General features: G+C 45.2%; 1 protein-coding gene across 4 annotated transcripts; it reads right to left on the bottom strand.

Annotated features, from left to right (window-relative positions):
• Window positions 1-1,214: 1,214 nt before the first annotated feature.
• Window positions 1,215-16,147, bottom strand: LOC119463391 (uncharacterized). 4 transcript variants are annotated; one of them, XM_049655547.1, is made up of 7 exons: window positions 15,088-16,147; window positions 14,310-14,732; window positions 9,614-9,846; window positions 5,980-6,048; window positions 5,671-5,882; window positions 2,136-3,464; window positions 1,215-1,538 (listed from the first exon to the last, which is right to left on the bottom strand). In XM_049655547.1, the coding sequence occupies exons 1-3, from the start codon at window positions 15,730-15,732 to the stop codon at window positions 9,637-9,639; spliced, it is 1,278 nt and encodes a 425-aa protein (XP_049511504.1). In that variant the 5' UTR covers window positions 15,733-16,147; the 3' UTR covers window positions 1,215-1,538; window positions 2,136-3,464; window positions 5,671-5,882; window positions 5,980-6,048; window positions 9,614-9,636. The 4 variants fall into 4 exon arrangements, with proteins under 4 accessions (XP_049511504.1, XP_049511502.1, XP_049511501.1 ...); XM_049655545.1 differs by having other exon boundaries at window positions 1,215-3,464; window positions 5,943-6,048; XM_049655544.1 differs by having other exon boundaries at window positions 1,215-3,464.
• Window positions 16,148-16,240: the final 93 nt, after the last annotated feature.

Raw genomic sequence — 16,240 nt, 5'->3', positions numbered from 1 at the left:
CTAGCAACCTCGTTTCGACTGCCGCCCCACTGCCGTATATTTTCGAACACAGCTTGGAATAGCATGCAGCTTGAATATTGGGCATGTTTCTTTAGAACGAAGACTTGAGGTCAGCATTCTCCGATATTTACAGTGAATGCCTGCACCGGGAGCATCATTTACTACAAGTGTGAAGCGCTTAGAACAAAAACTTCTAATCAATGGTAGGCAGTAATAAACCTGTTGCATAATAGCCCATGTGGCCCACAAGCTTCCTATGCAGGTTCTGCACTCGCCCACATTTCTATCCTTCATGGTGGTGGCGGGAACCCAATGTGTGCACAGGGTTGTCGGCATTGTGCAAGAGGTTTACCGTCAGCTAAAAGCCATACCTCACACCTCAAAACCTGCGGAAAGGTACAAGTCAACTTGGTGTAGCATTGTTGATCATTGTACAAGTCTGCCTCTCCTCAGGTTAATTCTTCCTGGTGCACTTTTTTCCCTCGGAAGGAAACCTCAGCAGCAGACTCGCTTCTCCCTGGTTAAATCACCACTAAAACCAGGCTAGCTGGTTCGAATTCACGACTGAAATGTACAGCGAGACTAAGCAAAGATACTAGTGTCGTCTACTTTCTCTTTCTTCGTATATAGCCGTGCTGCATATTCTAGTCGTGTATCACCAGCTTCCTCAGCACTAAGTAGCTTGCCGTTATCATGGGAGCATTACCTTCACACTTTGCATAAAGAAACAAGTCTCTGATTCAGTAGGCAATACTGCAATTTCTGATCATGTGCCTAGTCATGCAACAGCTGCAGTGTTCCAGGGAAAAAGTAAAGAAAGAAGAAACCAAGACGAAAAGAAAAAGTTGGCACAAAAGTCTTTCATCGTGCACAGCAATAAAGGCTACGAGTTTACGAGGGTGGTGCCAATTCCAGATTGCACTCTTAAGTGACAAGTGCCAACTCCACGACTCCGTGTTGGCATCTTGTCTTGGTCATGATGTAGTATCATATGTCAGAAAGCGATATGAAGAGAGAGAGATAAAAAAAGAAAAGCCACAGAATCTTCCGCTGGCTACCCTGTACTAGGGAAGGGGAAATGTGACATGAAAGATAAGAGAAAATAAAGATGACATAAGACTATCTGTGTGGGCACACACTGTGCATCACAATGTCACATGTCACACACGCTGTCAGTGTCACAAATAGAGACAAAACATCACACAGTGCACGATTGTCACCCAGTCGCAATTTATTATTGTCCAACCCGGCACGTTTCATGTAACTCAGCAGCACCTTTAGTGCAGCTGTTGCTATATTTTTTTTTGCACTTTCAGAAGTACTCATGAGGTGAGCGTGAAACAACCGTACATACTCTTATATCAGGTGACTACAAAAGTCTTTTCTCACTGCTTGCATTTACGATAAAATAATTGTGTTATCACACATGAAAGAAAAATGTATGCATGCATCGTGCAATTCAATGCAACATTAAGTCGCCTATCTTGGGTAGCAAAATATCACATAATTATAAGATGGAAGGCATCACAGGGTTGAACCTATTTGCCACCAAACAAGTGAAGCGACACATTTCTGTGACCAGCGACCATAGTGCACAGCCAGTGCTTGCGACCAAAACATAGTGCAGTGGCTACTGGAAGTACACAAGTATGTGACTTGACGTAACCTCACGACTACAAGCTGTACTTGTAATATGTGAAGTAGTACTTCGTAGAAAGTGTCGCAGATCCTAAACAAGTGCAGTGTGAAACACATGAAGCGAGACTTCCATAATGGCACTACTCTCATAAGCTCGTGAAGAATGGCCTGCGAAGTATGAAACAGAGTACTACAGAGATTGTTAGGACTCTGTGGTTCAGGTTTGTGCTATGTAAATGAGGTCACTCCCAATAAATGATGTTGGTTCTGCGGCACACGTCTGATAATTAGTATCACAAGAAATGGCACAAGGGCACTGTGGGGGACAGTACTAAGGATTTCGTAGCAGTAGGAAAACAACACGTATTATAAGATACAAAGCAAACCGAACCTAAGTGAAGCAGCGGAATGTGTAACAGAATAGTAGTTGGCCTTTAAAAAGAAAAAAAAGAAAAATTCAAGGCAGAGCAAGAATGTTAACACAAGGGCACTTGCACCAACGCCTGTATCAAAAGAAACAAATCTCGGCAACAACAACATTGGTACGTAATATCAATTACATATTTACAAATGAAGTCATCTGCGGTTTTACAACCCAAGGAGTCATGGCACAGCGCACAGTGTCAGCAGAAAGCCATATGCCTCACTTATATGAGACCTGCATTGTGTCGAGATTTGGGAAGATAGTGCAGGTCTTAAAAACTACAGTGTGTGGGGAGATGGTGTCAAGCGCACGAGAGCGGACAGCCCCGGTGACACTGTATGGCATATAAGAACAGCAACAACAGTACGGCGCCGGTTTAGTCCAGCTGCCTGGGTCCTCGGTGCCGCGGAACAAGCGTTTGTTACAAAATTACTGCAATTACCATGCATGCACATCTCGCTGCACTGCATGCACATCTCGTGCAGTTGCTATCCCATACCAGATAAACACATGTGCTACCTCACTGAGCAACACCCTAAAATGCCGATTTACAGTCAACTCCAGACAGCACAAACTAAATTTGGGCAGCTTGCTTACAAAGGGAGGCTGGTCAGGGATCAAGCTGAACCTCTGCTCAGTAAAGGATTTTCGAGACAGTGCTGAGTTTGTATACATGCATGTGAAATGAAAAGCTTGAATCTGAAGTTAATGAAGATCCAGTTATATTGGCTCCACTAATTCGCACACTCACGTGAGCACACAACACACTTGTACACAGCTGTTTAACAATCGTGATGTCACATGCAAAGCTAGCCAAGCTGCTCACCAATGAGTCAACGAACATGAATTTGTAGAATTTTCTTCTGAAGTATGACTTTGGACACCACCCGCACTTGTATAAGTTTTGAACCAGGTGGCGCTGGCGAACGTGCCCAACAAGATCGTACCCGTTCGTGAAGGATAATTGGAAGACGCTGCACATGAACTGCTTGACAGCCAGGTGCCACTTTATGTGTTGCATCATCTCCCATGCCCTTGTGCCAATTGCGTACTCAGAAAAAGGGCACTTCGTTCCCGATTCCCTGAGATGGGTCTGTGTCGTCCAGTCTGAGCAATGACTAGAGCACAAGTGACACTGATACGGCTGCGACCACAGGCACTTCTCTACATGGGCGGTGAGGGATCTTATGTCCTGAAATTCTTGCAAACAAAATGTGCAGGCGTATGCGACACTCGCTGACTTCACGGCGGCAACGAGAGAGCTTGCCTCTCCACAAAGAACGGCACTGGTTCCCACTTGCGCTGGGCAGTTGCTTCTGGCAGAAGGAATCATCAGCTGTAAGACACTATGGCACCACTTGAAGGTTGGCTCCCGTCAAAATCACAGGTACTAGAATCCTCCCTGAAACATAGTAGAAATTTTAGTGCCCTGTTGCTGCCAAGGAATATTGCTAGTGAAGATGAATACTAGTACTAACAGTGAAAGAAATTGGTACAAAGTGCAAAAACATATAAACCCTAAGTATTAGTGAGGTGCCACATACAGCGATGTTTGACGCTCAGCAATATTGGCGACAAATTGGAACTAGCCTTTCCCATACTTGACAATACAGCACTAAAACAGATGAGGCTGAAGAAAGGTAGATACACGCACATGAGTGCTGCCTTTCCTTGTCCTCATCTGTTTTGGCGCAGTTTTGTCAAGTACGAATGTTCACCGACTAGCCCAAGTTTCCCTGCTACAGGCCTCGCACATACTAGAAATATGTATCAGCCATTGCTAAACCATGAACATAGTTCTTTTTTTCAGCAGGGAACTTGACACAATTGAGAATTTTTAAAAAGTGACATTGCTTGTTTCAGGAAGATAAATACCAGCGCCAAGTTTGCTTATGGTTAATTTTGCTTGCTGTGTAAAATGTTTATTATAGCAATGAAACTTCGGGCGCAGCAAAAGATGAAGGACACACAACGCAACTGCTCACTCATAACCGATTTTCACTGCATGCATGTGCAGTAAAAATCACACATGTGCAGTGAAAATCACTTCTGAGTGAGAGGTTGTGTTATCAGTCAACTATCCCACCTATCCAAAATGTTTAGGTCGCCTTTTATGTGGCTAGCAAAATGAACTTTGCAGCGGTGAAAATACTTTCAGATCTTACCGCAGGCCCCAGTGACTAGCAGTCGCACATGTGCATGCTAACAGAAAAAGAAATTGTATAATACAGTTAAACCCCAATATAACGAACAAGAATATAACGAACTATCGGATACTACAATGACGCAAATCTAAAAGTTTTCTCCCCAATACAGTCAAACCTCGATATAACGAAGTTGCACTTGCAGCGAAAAACTTTGTTATATCGAGGTTTCGTTAATTCAATAGAACTAAGATGAGGAAATGAAAATAGTTTGTTACATCACAAATTTCGTCAAATCGAGGTTCGTTATATCGAGGTTTGACTGCATCAGCAGCTAACAATATCTGCTTATAATGAATATTGAATATGACAAACGTACGCTCGTGTTCAGTGTGATTTTGCTACGAGGTTGGACTGTATCAAGCGATAGCTACACAATAAAATGCTTCTGCTTAATCTGCTTAGCTATGCTTACAACAAGAGACAATGAGGTGAGATATTGTTATGGTGCAACCAAGAGTGGCGCCAAAGTCAGAAGATGATGATTGACGTGTCGAGGTGTAATCGGTCTCGACAGCCATCTTGTTGTATATCGTTGCCTTCCTCGTAAATAGTGTAAATGCATCTTTATATGTGACTTCCGTAACGTAACAAATTGGTGGGAGGTGCGGGGTACCCACGAGAGACAATCATGATGGCTATGTTGTTGGAGGCAATGTTGCTTCAAGAAGTAAGATCAGCTTTTAGAAGGTTGTTTAAATAGTACACAGTAATGTGCGCCTAATCATTCATGTGAACATACTCGAATGTGCACTAACGTACTTGTGTGCGGTGCAGCGCAATAAAAGATGTAATTCTGCCAATAAACTTGCTTGTGCGAACACAGTGCCACTTGCAAAAGTGAACTTTCTGTAAACTATAATATTCATAGAAAAAAGCCTGAATGCCTATAAATTCTTCTTAAACTCAAAGTACAGTGCAGTTAATGTCTAACTTACATCAATCTGTGATCATGCGACAGTTCCTTGCCCATGCCCCCAATTTCCCAAGAAAAAGAGCAACTGTTGCCATCGAGAAGTTACACCACAGATGTAAGCAGTGCTCCATGTGAACACCCCATCAGCTGTACAGAAAGGTTGTAACTCTTATCTACCATACTGTGATCTACACTGCTACATGTTCCTGTGTTTTCTTTAATGCATCCTCAAGGAGTTTTCATTTCTTTCTGCTAGGTGAGATTCCTATAAGAAAAACATATCCGACCTGCATGGTCATGTACAGTATCAATTGTCAAGCACTGCAAATCTTGAACTCTTTCAACAGGAAAAAAAAAAGTATGCAAGCATTCTGGTTCAACACCCTGCTTTGTCACGTCCTGAAGTGTAGCAGAAGTGCCTCTCCATTGGTGTGCGATTTGCAATGACAAAGAGTGAAAGGACTTCTTCATGAAAACACGCATCGCACCTCCTTCTGGCCACTGATGCCGACTGAACTGCTTGTTCTTGCTGTTGACTGAACTGGGCTGCAAAAGCTGCTGTTGAGTGAATTGAGTGGCCGTGTAGAGTTGAATGCCACATTCCCTGACTGCATCTCCCTGGAAACCCTCAGGCGAGGGAGCTCTGCCTGTGTCGACTGGGAAGTGGCCTCACTGAAGCACCAGGTGGACTTGATGGGATCTGTAAAACAAATTTGAACTCGTGATGAAAAGACTTCACATAGACAGGTCCTGAACCTACACTTATGCTCTGTAATGTGCTGCAACAAAGGGACTACCTCTTCATAGCCCAGATGGCCCTGGCTGAGGCGGCTGTTCCCGCATGTGCCCGGGGCTGGCAGCGTCACCTGGAAAAATTTGTACAGATGCTTGGTTATTGAGTTCACGTTTCACACTCATGAATCACACATTCACACTAAGAAGCAACAAACAAGGACAAGTGGCAGTAACAGTGCAAAATATGCTTCTATGTTACCAGAATAAGAGCACAGGTCACCAGCATTAACTGTATTCACACTATGTTTTGTGTTACATTCACCGCCATGGCCATGAGTAGCGCTTGCTAAGACTCCCAGGGTCAAATCTTGTATACGTACATAAATACCCAAGACTGTGGACGTGGAAACAGCCGTTGCTTTAGCTCAATGGTAGAGGGTCGCAAGCATAATGCGGATGACAATGGTTCGTTTCCTACTGACGGCAAGTTGCTTTTTTCATCCGTTTTCATTTCCCTTTACCAACTCGTTTCTACATTACAACTAAATCAACAAATGATTATGCCTATGCTTTCGTTGGCTCCATATGGTCGCAACTAACAAAAATTGAGTCCCTTGGTTTCCCCCATTCTTCTCGTTCAGTACTTAGACAAGTGAATGGCTCTGAATTAAAGGGGCCCCAAAACAGTTTTTATCATATGCCTAGACGGAGGGGTACCTCGCAAGGAATGCTTTCTCACAAGAGTTTTGTGTCAGCACGCAATAAAATAAGTGGTTAAACCATTATCCTCTCAGGCCGCATTTCCCCCCCGCATCTTTTACACCGTGCGGCCATCGCTACGTCCCGCCTCCTTCATGCAGTGACGCAAACGTTGCCTACTTCCGGTTGATTTGAACCGAGTGTTCGCGACTCTTTTTCCTATGCAATTTTTCTCATTAAGCCTGGGCGACAAGGAGTGAACCTTCCGGACGAAGTTTGGGCGGGGGATGGATATGTGGCAGCATGAAGCTCAACGCTCACTGGCTTGCACTACATGAAGCAAAAAAAAAAAAAAAAAGGCAAAGCACGCTGGGTGTTCGCCACATTGCTGCAAGCATACTGACACCGTGTACTTGTTTATCTTTCTCGGGTGAAAGCGTTTCACCGTCAAACAAGTTTCATCGCTCAGCGCAGGACGCGCCTGCAATGTATCGGAAGTTTCCTGAATGTTATCGATAGTTCTATCCGCTGTCTGTTGTCACCAAACCTTGTGTAATCTGATTTCATGTGTGTGCGCGATGCGAATTGTGTAGTATACTTTCTGGAAAACACGCCGGCACCAGCGATTACTCTGGAACCTTCGATGACTCACGTATAAAAGCCGACGCGCTTGACTCGCTCATCAGATTTCGACGATCGCCGACTGTGTTCGCCGCTATCGTTGTGCTTTGAGTGTAGACTGTTTTTCTGGGCACAGGTTTGCCCAATAAAGAGTTAGTTTCGTCATTACAGATTTGCTACTGTGTTCCTGAACATCACTACCACGTGACAATATATCCAATGAACAAACTACAAGGTAGCTGTTTACGGTGCTATTTGGATTTGATGACAGCATGATAACAGGTAAATGTACACGTACATTTACGATTGTCTCTATACAGTCAGCATCCGTTGACTCAACCCTGATGAGACTAACAAACTTGATTGAATTATCCAGCGGGTCGAATTAAACAAGACATATAAAATATGTCAAAACACGCCACTGATTCATTTTACAGTATTTGACACAATCCAACACACTCCTGAATCAAACACACACCCACTTTCTATGCGTCTGAAGTGAATCACTAGCGTAGAAATTACATTAAAGCTCCTAAACAAAGCAGAAATCTAATGTGCACCCGATTTTTTAGGAAGAAAAATACATGTTGTACAATGGCGGCCGGTTTGCTAAAAGCTTCGCCGCATGTTTTTTTTTTTTTTTTATGTCAGCTTTGCTGTAGTACATTTTGTTATGCGGTGAAGCATACAAATGCCGCAAAGGCAGTTTAGGTTTAGTATCAGACTGCACCGCAAAGGCAATTTTCAGCCCAATTTTCATGGGGAAAAAAAAGAGCACAGCGCCACATGGTGGTGTCACCGTGTGTCCAGAGGGAAACATGAGAGAGGAGCGCAACTGCAGTACATGCCTTATGTATGGCGCGTTTTGCCAGTGGCGATACAGTGTGTCGCTACACTGACTCACTGCTAACCAGATAAACATCAACAGCCATCCCGAGATGCATTTTTCCGGAACATTCAGTAGTTGTCCAGCACAGACGACAAGGCAAGGTGGGCCATTGTATTTGCTTACTGCTGTGGTCGGCCACGTCCCCCCGCACGAAACGTTCACCACCATAGTGTAAACTTTCTTGATATTTAAGATTTTAACAGTGAGTGAGCTGCCTGGAATAAAAAAAAAAAAAAAAGTGAGGAGCGCACGCTAGGTTTGAGCCACCAACAAGCAGGAAGCGTCTAGGATGGCCGTGTCTGTCTGGAGATTTTGTTTGCGGTTGTTCGAAGCAGCCAAAAGACTATCGTTGTAGAAAGGTTTCGTAGATTAGTTTTTGAATATATTAACTATTAATATATTTATTCTCTTAACCTATTTAATAGCCGAACACTACTTAAACACACTGGAAAAGCCATTTCATTGTCTAAACAAGCAGCCAGTTTGTGGAAGGCAGAAGACAAAATGCGCATTATTCTTAGGGCGTGTTTAAGTCAAAACATATCTAACAGCTCAATAAAACTTGCTGTTGGGTGATTTGGAGCATAATGCTTCAGAAAAGGATACTGCGCAAAAGACAGACAACAAGAGGATATTGACATGGACAAGTGCAAACGTTCAACGAAATTTTATTTCCGTCAGAGCCGTCAATTCAGGATATTACCTATTACCACACATGCGCAATGAAGCAGCGCATATTTAATTCAAAAAAAAAAACACCACTGGGGAAATATGAGCAAAAAAGATTACGTCACCGTAACATTGACCTTATAGCGAACACAGAAAAAGAAGTTTCGCTTTCGCATGCATTCCATTTGGAGGCAATGCAGTAGTAGCTGTTTAGACATCCAGATCTTTCGACATCCCTGGGATAACCTTTTGTCTGCTTAAAACCAGTTTAGACCTCCGAACCTTTGAACGTTCGGGATAATCTTTCGCCTGCTTCAAACAACCACAAACGAAATCTCCAAATATGCAGACGTGGCTAGCCTCAACATTGCCTGCTTGTCAGTGGCTCAAGTTTAACATGCACCATGCACTTCTTAATTCCAGGCAGCTATACGACTGTTAAGGCAGGAAATATTGAAAAAAATTATGCAGCGGAAGTCAACAAGTGATGCAGAGTCATGAAACGCACTTGTACGTAAAGTAAATGTTAAAGGCTTTTCCTAATTCATCTTAATTAGGTCTAATATAAAAATACTTTGAGGAGCGCCAAGTGACGACAAACAATATGCGATTGGTTTCACCCAGCGGCAGTTTACCACCCTATTGTAATCTTTGGCTCAAGTTGCATGAAACACCCAGTATATTGCAGTAAAAAGCAATATTGTATATAACAAAGTAATGGATATAATGAAGTAATTTCAGCGCCTGCTTCAACCTTGTTATGCCGAGGTTCATGTGTATTCACCTTACGGCTCTTGGGACAAAGTTTGAGCACTTACCAGGAAACTCTTGCATGACGGTGTCACTGTCCTTGGATTAGACCTGTGGTTTCTGTCCCCCTGTTCACCTTCACAGCAACAAGTGGCGTCTGGGTTGATTTGCACACGGCAATGCTTCTTGATGTCTCAACTGCAACATCCACACTGCTGTTGAACAGCCATGAGGCCTCAGTCTGCACAGGTTTCGTTGACCTCGCGTGAGTGCAGCAAAAGGCAGGTTCCTTCTTTCTGTCCTGAACGAGCAAGAGGGAAGTGTGGAGGTAAAGAGAAACTGATAATTGAGTTTACTGCCGTATCCTGCATAAGCTGAACACAGCTAATTAACGCCACCAATTACAACTGCCATTGATGTCTCGAGGGCAGCTCAACTCAACGAATGCTACCATTCTCAGTTGCCCATCAAGCTAACGAATTACAAAGATGCCTGCCCCAAACAAAAAAAAGCGTATTAAGAGCGATACTCAGGCAGGTTTGTTAATGGCAAACAATTTTATAAATCTAAAAGACATGTTGTCCAGATCACTGGTACCAACAAGGCATTCTGTGTGGACAAGAGCCATGACAGCTTGCATACACACAGAGCTCTGGCCATTGGCTCCATTTTACAGCAAATAGTTTTCATTGCCAAGATTCGTGCCAAGCTGTCCTGTCTAGCTTCACCAGACATCCCTTGCCCTCACTGCCCACTCTGTCAGCCACTGACCTGCTTTTGCATCCCCTCGGCCACTATCACACACACAGTCACCCTCCTTGCCACCAATGCCATTGCCTATTTAGTTCTCTGCTCCACTGTATGGTGCTGGCATCAGCGTGGCTGCCTGAGCCAGTCACATCAGTTGCTACGACATCGGTTACTACTAATGACTAGTTCCTATCCATAAGGGTCACTACCTTAAAGCGGTCTCCTGGAACACCTTTTCTGGAAACTGAGTAACACGTGGAAACAAGTGCAATGGCTTTCAAAGAATACATTCCCAAATAAATTTTTTTACAGAACCTAGTGCAAATGGAGATATAATGAGTACAATGAAAAGGAAGAGTCATTTACTCGAAAGTGGCAAAAAATTACAAAGGAAACCCGCACGGGTTACACAGAAATGTTTACTAGAAAAGTTAGCCTTGTTCTGGGAATCAAACCAGAGACCGATGCCTTTCCAAGGTGGTCACTCTACCATTTGACCAAACTAGGAGGCTAGCACATCATGCAGCCAGGCCAAATTAACACGAACCACAGGGACACTAAATATGGCAATCAGTTCTGCGGAAATCCACAAGGTGGAGGTTCTCAAAAGGGAAAATTGTAATCCACTTCAAGGAGCACAGAGTTAGAAATGAAGCCTGTGCATTTTCTCAAGAAAGCTTCTTAGCAGTGAAAAAAAGTTCATCCTGGTCTAGTGATTCAAACCTGAACCAATGCCTTTCCAGGGAAGTTGCCCTGCTGTCTGAGCTAACCAAGAGGCTAGCAAATCACAGACGAAAGGCCAAATTCGATCATGTCATAATATGTTTGTGTTCATTGGTTCCTCTCAGCCTGCCTATCATGACTTTTAAAGCGATAGCTTTCTTAGGCCCCCACCCCCCTTTGCGGTATGTAAGTTTCTGGCCATTTCGGCCAACTCAGGATGCTAGATGTCACTAGTTGCCACTAGAAATAAATTTAGAAATTCATCGACGATTACGATACTCTATAATGCGAAGCAGAGCTTTGAGCTTCTGCTTCGGCAGCACTCATTCCCGGATCCTCTTGGCGGCGGCAATGGTAATCTTCTGCTTCGGCGGTGCGAAAGGCTGGGCCCTCTCAACAGGAGCGCTTCTTTCATTCATAAAAGTATGAATTGGCAAAGGGTCAAACAGGAATGCAAGGAACATTCATGGCTACAAGGGGAAGTGGCAGAGGAGCAGACACTCATTGGCTTGGTATACCTGTGGACAGGAGGAAATGCCAAACAGGAAAACAAGACAATGGTAGAATGCATAGCAAGTGACATTAATGAACTACGCAGCAGGGTGTGAGATAATTACTAGGAGACAGAATGCGCACATAGAAGATATGGATGGGTACACAGACTCGACAGGTAACATGCTGCTGGATATGTGTGAAAGGCATGACTTAGTCGTACAACTATGTAGCAGTACTGAGAAGTGAGAAGGGCACATAACACAGGAGACAGGGAGCCCGCAGTCGACGATAGGTTGTGCACTAATGTCACATTGGATCTATGATAAGCTAGGGGTAATGAACACACATGAATGTGGCTCCAGAAGTCTAGGTAGTGATCACAAGCATATGAAGCTGAGTTTCAGAAGAGAAACGAAAATAGGAAGGAGGCAAGATGAACAACCAGATGGGATATTCTACTCGGAAAAAACAACTAGAAATAGCAACCAAACAAATTGAGGAAGTAATTTTTGAGGATACTAAAACAGAGTGGACATGCACAAATTTAACAGGACTATTTGAGCTACAGCTTGCTAAGGTACAACACAGGCCTAAAGGGAAAAGACGCAAACCCAAGAGCCGGTGGGATGAGGAGTTTAGGAAAACCATTGAGAAATGTCAGGAAGCCTCCAGGGAACACAGATATTCTAAGCAGAGGGGTGAACCAGAAGCTGATGTAGACAGAAAATGGGATAACTTCTTAAGCTGTAGAAGGGAAGCATCCCATTTGACCAATGAGAAGATAAGAAAACGGACCCAATGGATGTAAGAAGTAAACAAAAAGGATTGAAAAGCAGCTAAGAAATTTTGTAAACGTCTGAACTTGAGTAATAAGACTAGCCTAGAGCAGAGGGTTATAGTTACAGCTCAAGGTGTTTGGCTAGAAGGGGATGAGGCTATGGAACATATAAGAACAATGATGATAGAAAAATTTAAAGCACTATGAAACGTTGCATGTACTTTATCAGACGAGGATAGAACGGTCAGTGCAATGGATCCACTTGAACAATGAGAGTGGGAAAGGGCAGAGAAGAAGGTTCCTAGTAGCACCACGTTGACAGGTCGAGATGGCATCCCAATTATGCTTATAAAGACATTGGGCCCACAATTTTAGCAAACATTAAGAGAAGTAGTTAGCAAAACGATAATGGATGGTAAAGCCCCCAATGGCTGGAGACTAAGCAGGATGGGTATGATAGATAAAGGATAGGCAGACAAAGCTGACAAACAACTACCGTCCCATAACAGTGACGTCAGTGATTTACAGGGTGGTGATGCAGCAGATTATAAAGGACGGACTGCAGGCAGGGGTGGAGAGCGAGGAGGTGCTAGGAGAACTCCAAAATGGGTTCCGGAAACAAAGAGGTTAGGGGACAACCTGATCTCATTGACGCAGTCTATTGAAATAGCAGAAAAGGAACACAGGCCCCTATGGCTAGCATTAATGGATATCAAGGCAGCCTATAACAGTGGATTTGTGGGAGTATTTGTGGGACATACTGGGCACACTAGATGTGCAAGATGGAGCAAGTAATCTTTTAAAAGATATCTATAAAAGTAACAAGGTGCTTATAAAATAGGAAAAAAAAAGGTATCTGAGCTTATAGAGACACAGCGGGAGCTTAGGAAAAGGTGCCCTCTGTCACTTTTGTTACTCATGTTGCATCTACAAGGATTAGAGACCAAATTAGAGAGGAGCGGACTTGGCTTCAACCTTCGTTTTTTCAAGCAAGGAGAATGAATTGAACAGGGAGATAGACTAGGTTTGCAGTTTAGTAACGAAAAATCGACAGTCATGATTTTTAATGATAATCAGAGCGGCAAGCATAGGATACAGGAAGTTATGCTGGAGGTAGTGGATAAGTACAAATATCTTGGCGTGAGGATAAACAATGGGGCTGAGTACCTAACAGAACATGAAAAATATGCAACGACTAAAGGTAGCAGGAATGCAGCTGTGATGAAAAATAGGGCACTGTGGAGTTACAATAGGTACGAAGTGGTGGGAGGGATTTGGAAAGGGGTGATGGTGCCTAGTCTGACTTCTGGCAATGCAGTCCTGTGCATGAGATCAGAGGTTCGAGCAAAGTTGGAAATTAAGCAATATGGGGTAGGTAGGCTTGATTTGGCAGCACATTGAAATACACCAGATCAGGGGGTACAGGGTGACATGAGATGGACATTATTCGAGGGCATGGAAGGTACAAGTAAGATAGAATTCGAGGGGTGATTGAGAGAAATGGGGGGAAAGCGGTGGGCTAGGAAAGTTGTCAGGTTACTTGTACATGAGGCATATTGACACAAAATGGAGGAAGCAAACTAGAAAATTGTCAAGGCAAATATTTGGACAGCAGCGGGAGGAGCAAACGAAGAAACATCAGTTAAGAAAAAGGTTAAAGAAACGAAGAGGGGTCCGTGGAAAATAGGGATGTAGATGAAATCAGCACTGGAAACATACAGAACATACAGAAGCTCTTGCGTTTCGAAGCGATAGAACATGCACTTATAAAACGAGGTACAATAAGGAAGAAGAAGCACGTGCTTGCTGTGGTAAAGCTAGGGAAGCGATGGAGCATGCTCTATTAGAATTCGAAGGTATCTGCCCAGCCATCGATTTAGGCACCTCTGGTCTCCTTGAAGCCCTTGGGTTCAGCGAGAGCAGGGGGAAAGTAAACATGTCTGCAACAGAGATTAGCAAGAGGCGATTGGAAGATTGGTGGAAGAAAAATAGGGAAACGACAAACAACGGAGGCGTACCACTTGACCAGCGACCTGGACAGCACCCTCCGAAGCTCGTTCCGCTCGCTCGCCATTTGGCTCCTGTTTGCCCCCGTCGGTACCTTCACCTCTCAAGGCGGCACGTCTTGCACGTGCGGCAGCGGCCTCTCTCTCCACCAATTCTGCATTCCCAGAACGCCTGCGTCGCATTAGTGCCGCATGTTGCTCTCGTCGGGCGACTGCCGCAGCTTCATCCATAGCCGCTTCCTCCCGACGGCGGTTACGACGAGCGGCATTTCGAGCTGTTCTAGCCTCTTCCGCTGTGGCGTACTTTCTCGGTCTTCCCCGCCTGCGACAAGAGCCTGGTGCGTCGTCACCCATAGCGATGTGGAATGAAGTTCTTAACCCACGCGGCGACGTAAACAAGGTGCGCGAGCGTGCTGCCGCCGTTTCCAGAACGTTCTAGAAAGGAAAAGTGGTTATGTATGAGAAAATGAAAGGTTCACGCTATCTTCTGCAGCCCTTAGGGAGCACGGCTCAGCGCCAAAACGGTTTACGGGCGCCGCCACTGACATTTCCCTCCTCCTCCCTAGTACCGCCGTTGCCCTTGCCCTCAACGCCCTATACTGCGCTGCTTCCCTCCTCCCCAGCGACATCGTTGCCCTTTCCCACAACTCTCCAGCTGCGCTCCGTCGCCCTTTCTCAGAATCCTCCTCCGGCGCTGCTGTTTCCCTTTCCCGGCGCGCTCCGTTTTTCTGTACCTCACAACGCGACCTTGAAATAGTGATGTTATTGATGCTAAAATGGCGCAACCCACCGCCCCGTTCCAAAGGGGACGCTCATAGCATCCATCCATCCATCCGTCGGCGTCAACGGCAAGGTCCTCTCGGCATCGGCGCTGAACGGGCTGAACTGCTCCGGCGGCGCGAACGGCAAGGTCCTTTCGGCGGCGGCGACGCTTAGCTTCTCGTTCGGCGGCGCGAACGGCAGCAGGGTCCTCTAGGCGGCGGCGACGCTTGGCGTCTGCTTCGGCAGCGCGAACGGCAGGGTTCTCTCGGCGGCGGCGACGCTTAGCTTCTGCTTCGGCGGCGCGAAGGGCAGGGTCTTCTCGGCGCCGGCGACGGTAAGCTTCTACTTCGGCGGCGCGAAGGGCAGGGTCCCCTCGGCGGCGGCGACGCTTAGCTTCGGCTTCGGCGGCGAGGACGGCAGGGTCATCTCGGCGGCGGCGACGCTTAGCTTCTGCTTCGGCGGTGCGAAGGGCAGGGTCCTCTTGGCGGCGGCGACGCTTAGCTTCTATTTCGGCGGTGCGAAGGGCAGGGTCCTCTCGGCGGCGGCGACGCTTAGCTTCTGCTTCGGCGGCGCGCACCTGTGGGTTCTGGCGTCGGCGACGCTGAGCCTCTGCTCGGACAGCTCGTTTAGCAGCAGCGGCTAACGAAGCCCTTCCACCGGTTGAGTCGCTCATTGTTCAGAAAGAAACTGAACACGGGTACGCGTGGCTCCCATTTCACAGAATAATACACGGGCAAATTTAAAGCACGACATACAGTAGATTGTGATTTAAAGAACCAATTTCAAGCATCCATGAGCAACACTGGTGTACACATTGCGCTGGAGTTATGACAACATTAAACAACATCAAAATGGTTGAAGCAAAACTTTGAATCATGTGGAGATATGCGCGGGTTAATGAGTCCTAATCCGTAGTGTTTAGACGCAACCAAGGACGGTAAAAAAGAATCAGGACAGGAAAGAGCTCTTTACTGTCCTGATTCCTTTTTTCCGTCCTTGATTGCGTCTAAACACTATGGACTAAGATGAACCAACTAGCCCAGCAACAAGTCCTGATAGGTGTTTTATTTTAATCAGAGTCCTCTATTCGCCCAGCGCGTTTTGCACTAACGTTGGCTGAATCAATACTATATTTACCAATAAAACGCAGAATCTCAACAAAATTGATAGCGAATATATTT

Source organism: Dermacentor silvarum, chromosome 9 (assembly GCF_013339745.2).
Source record: "Dermacentor silvarum isolate Dsil-2018 chromosome 9, BIME_Dsil_1.4, whole genome shotgun sequence".
Classification (NCBI taxonomy): Eukaryota; Metazoa; Arthropoda; class Arachnida; order Ixodida; family Ixodidae; genus Dermacentor; species Dermacentor silvarum.
Note: the sequence above shows the minus strand (reverse complement) of the source record. Positions and strands in the feature narration are given on the sequence as shown.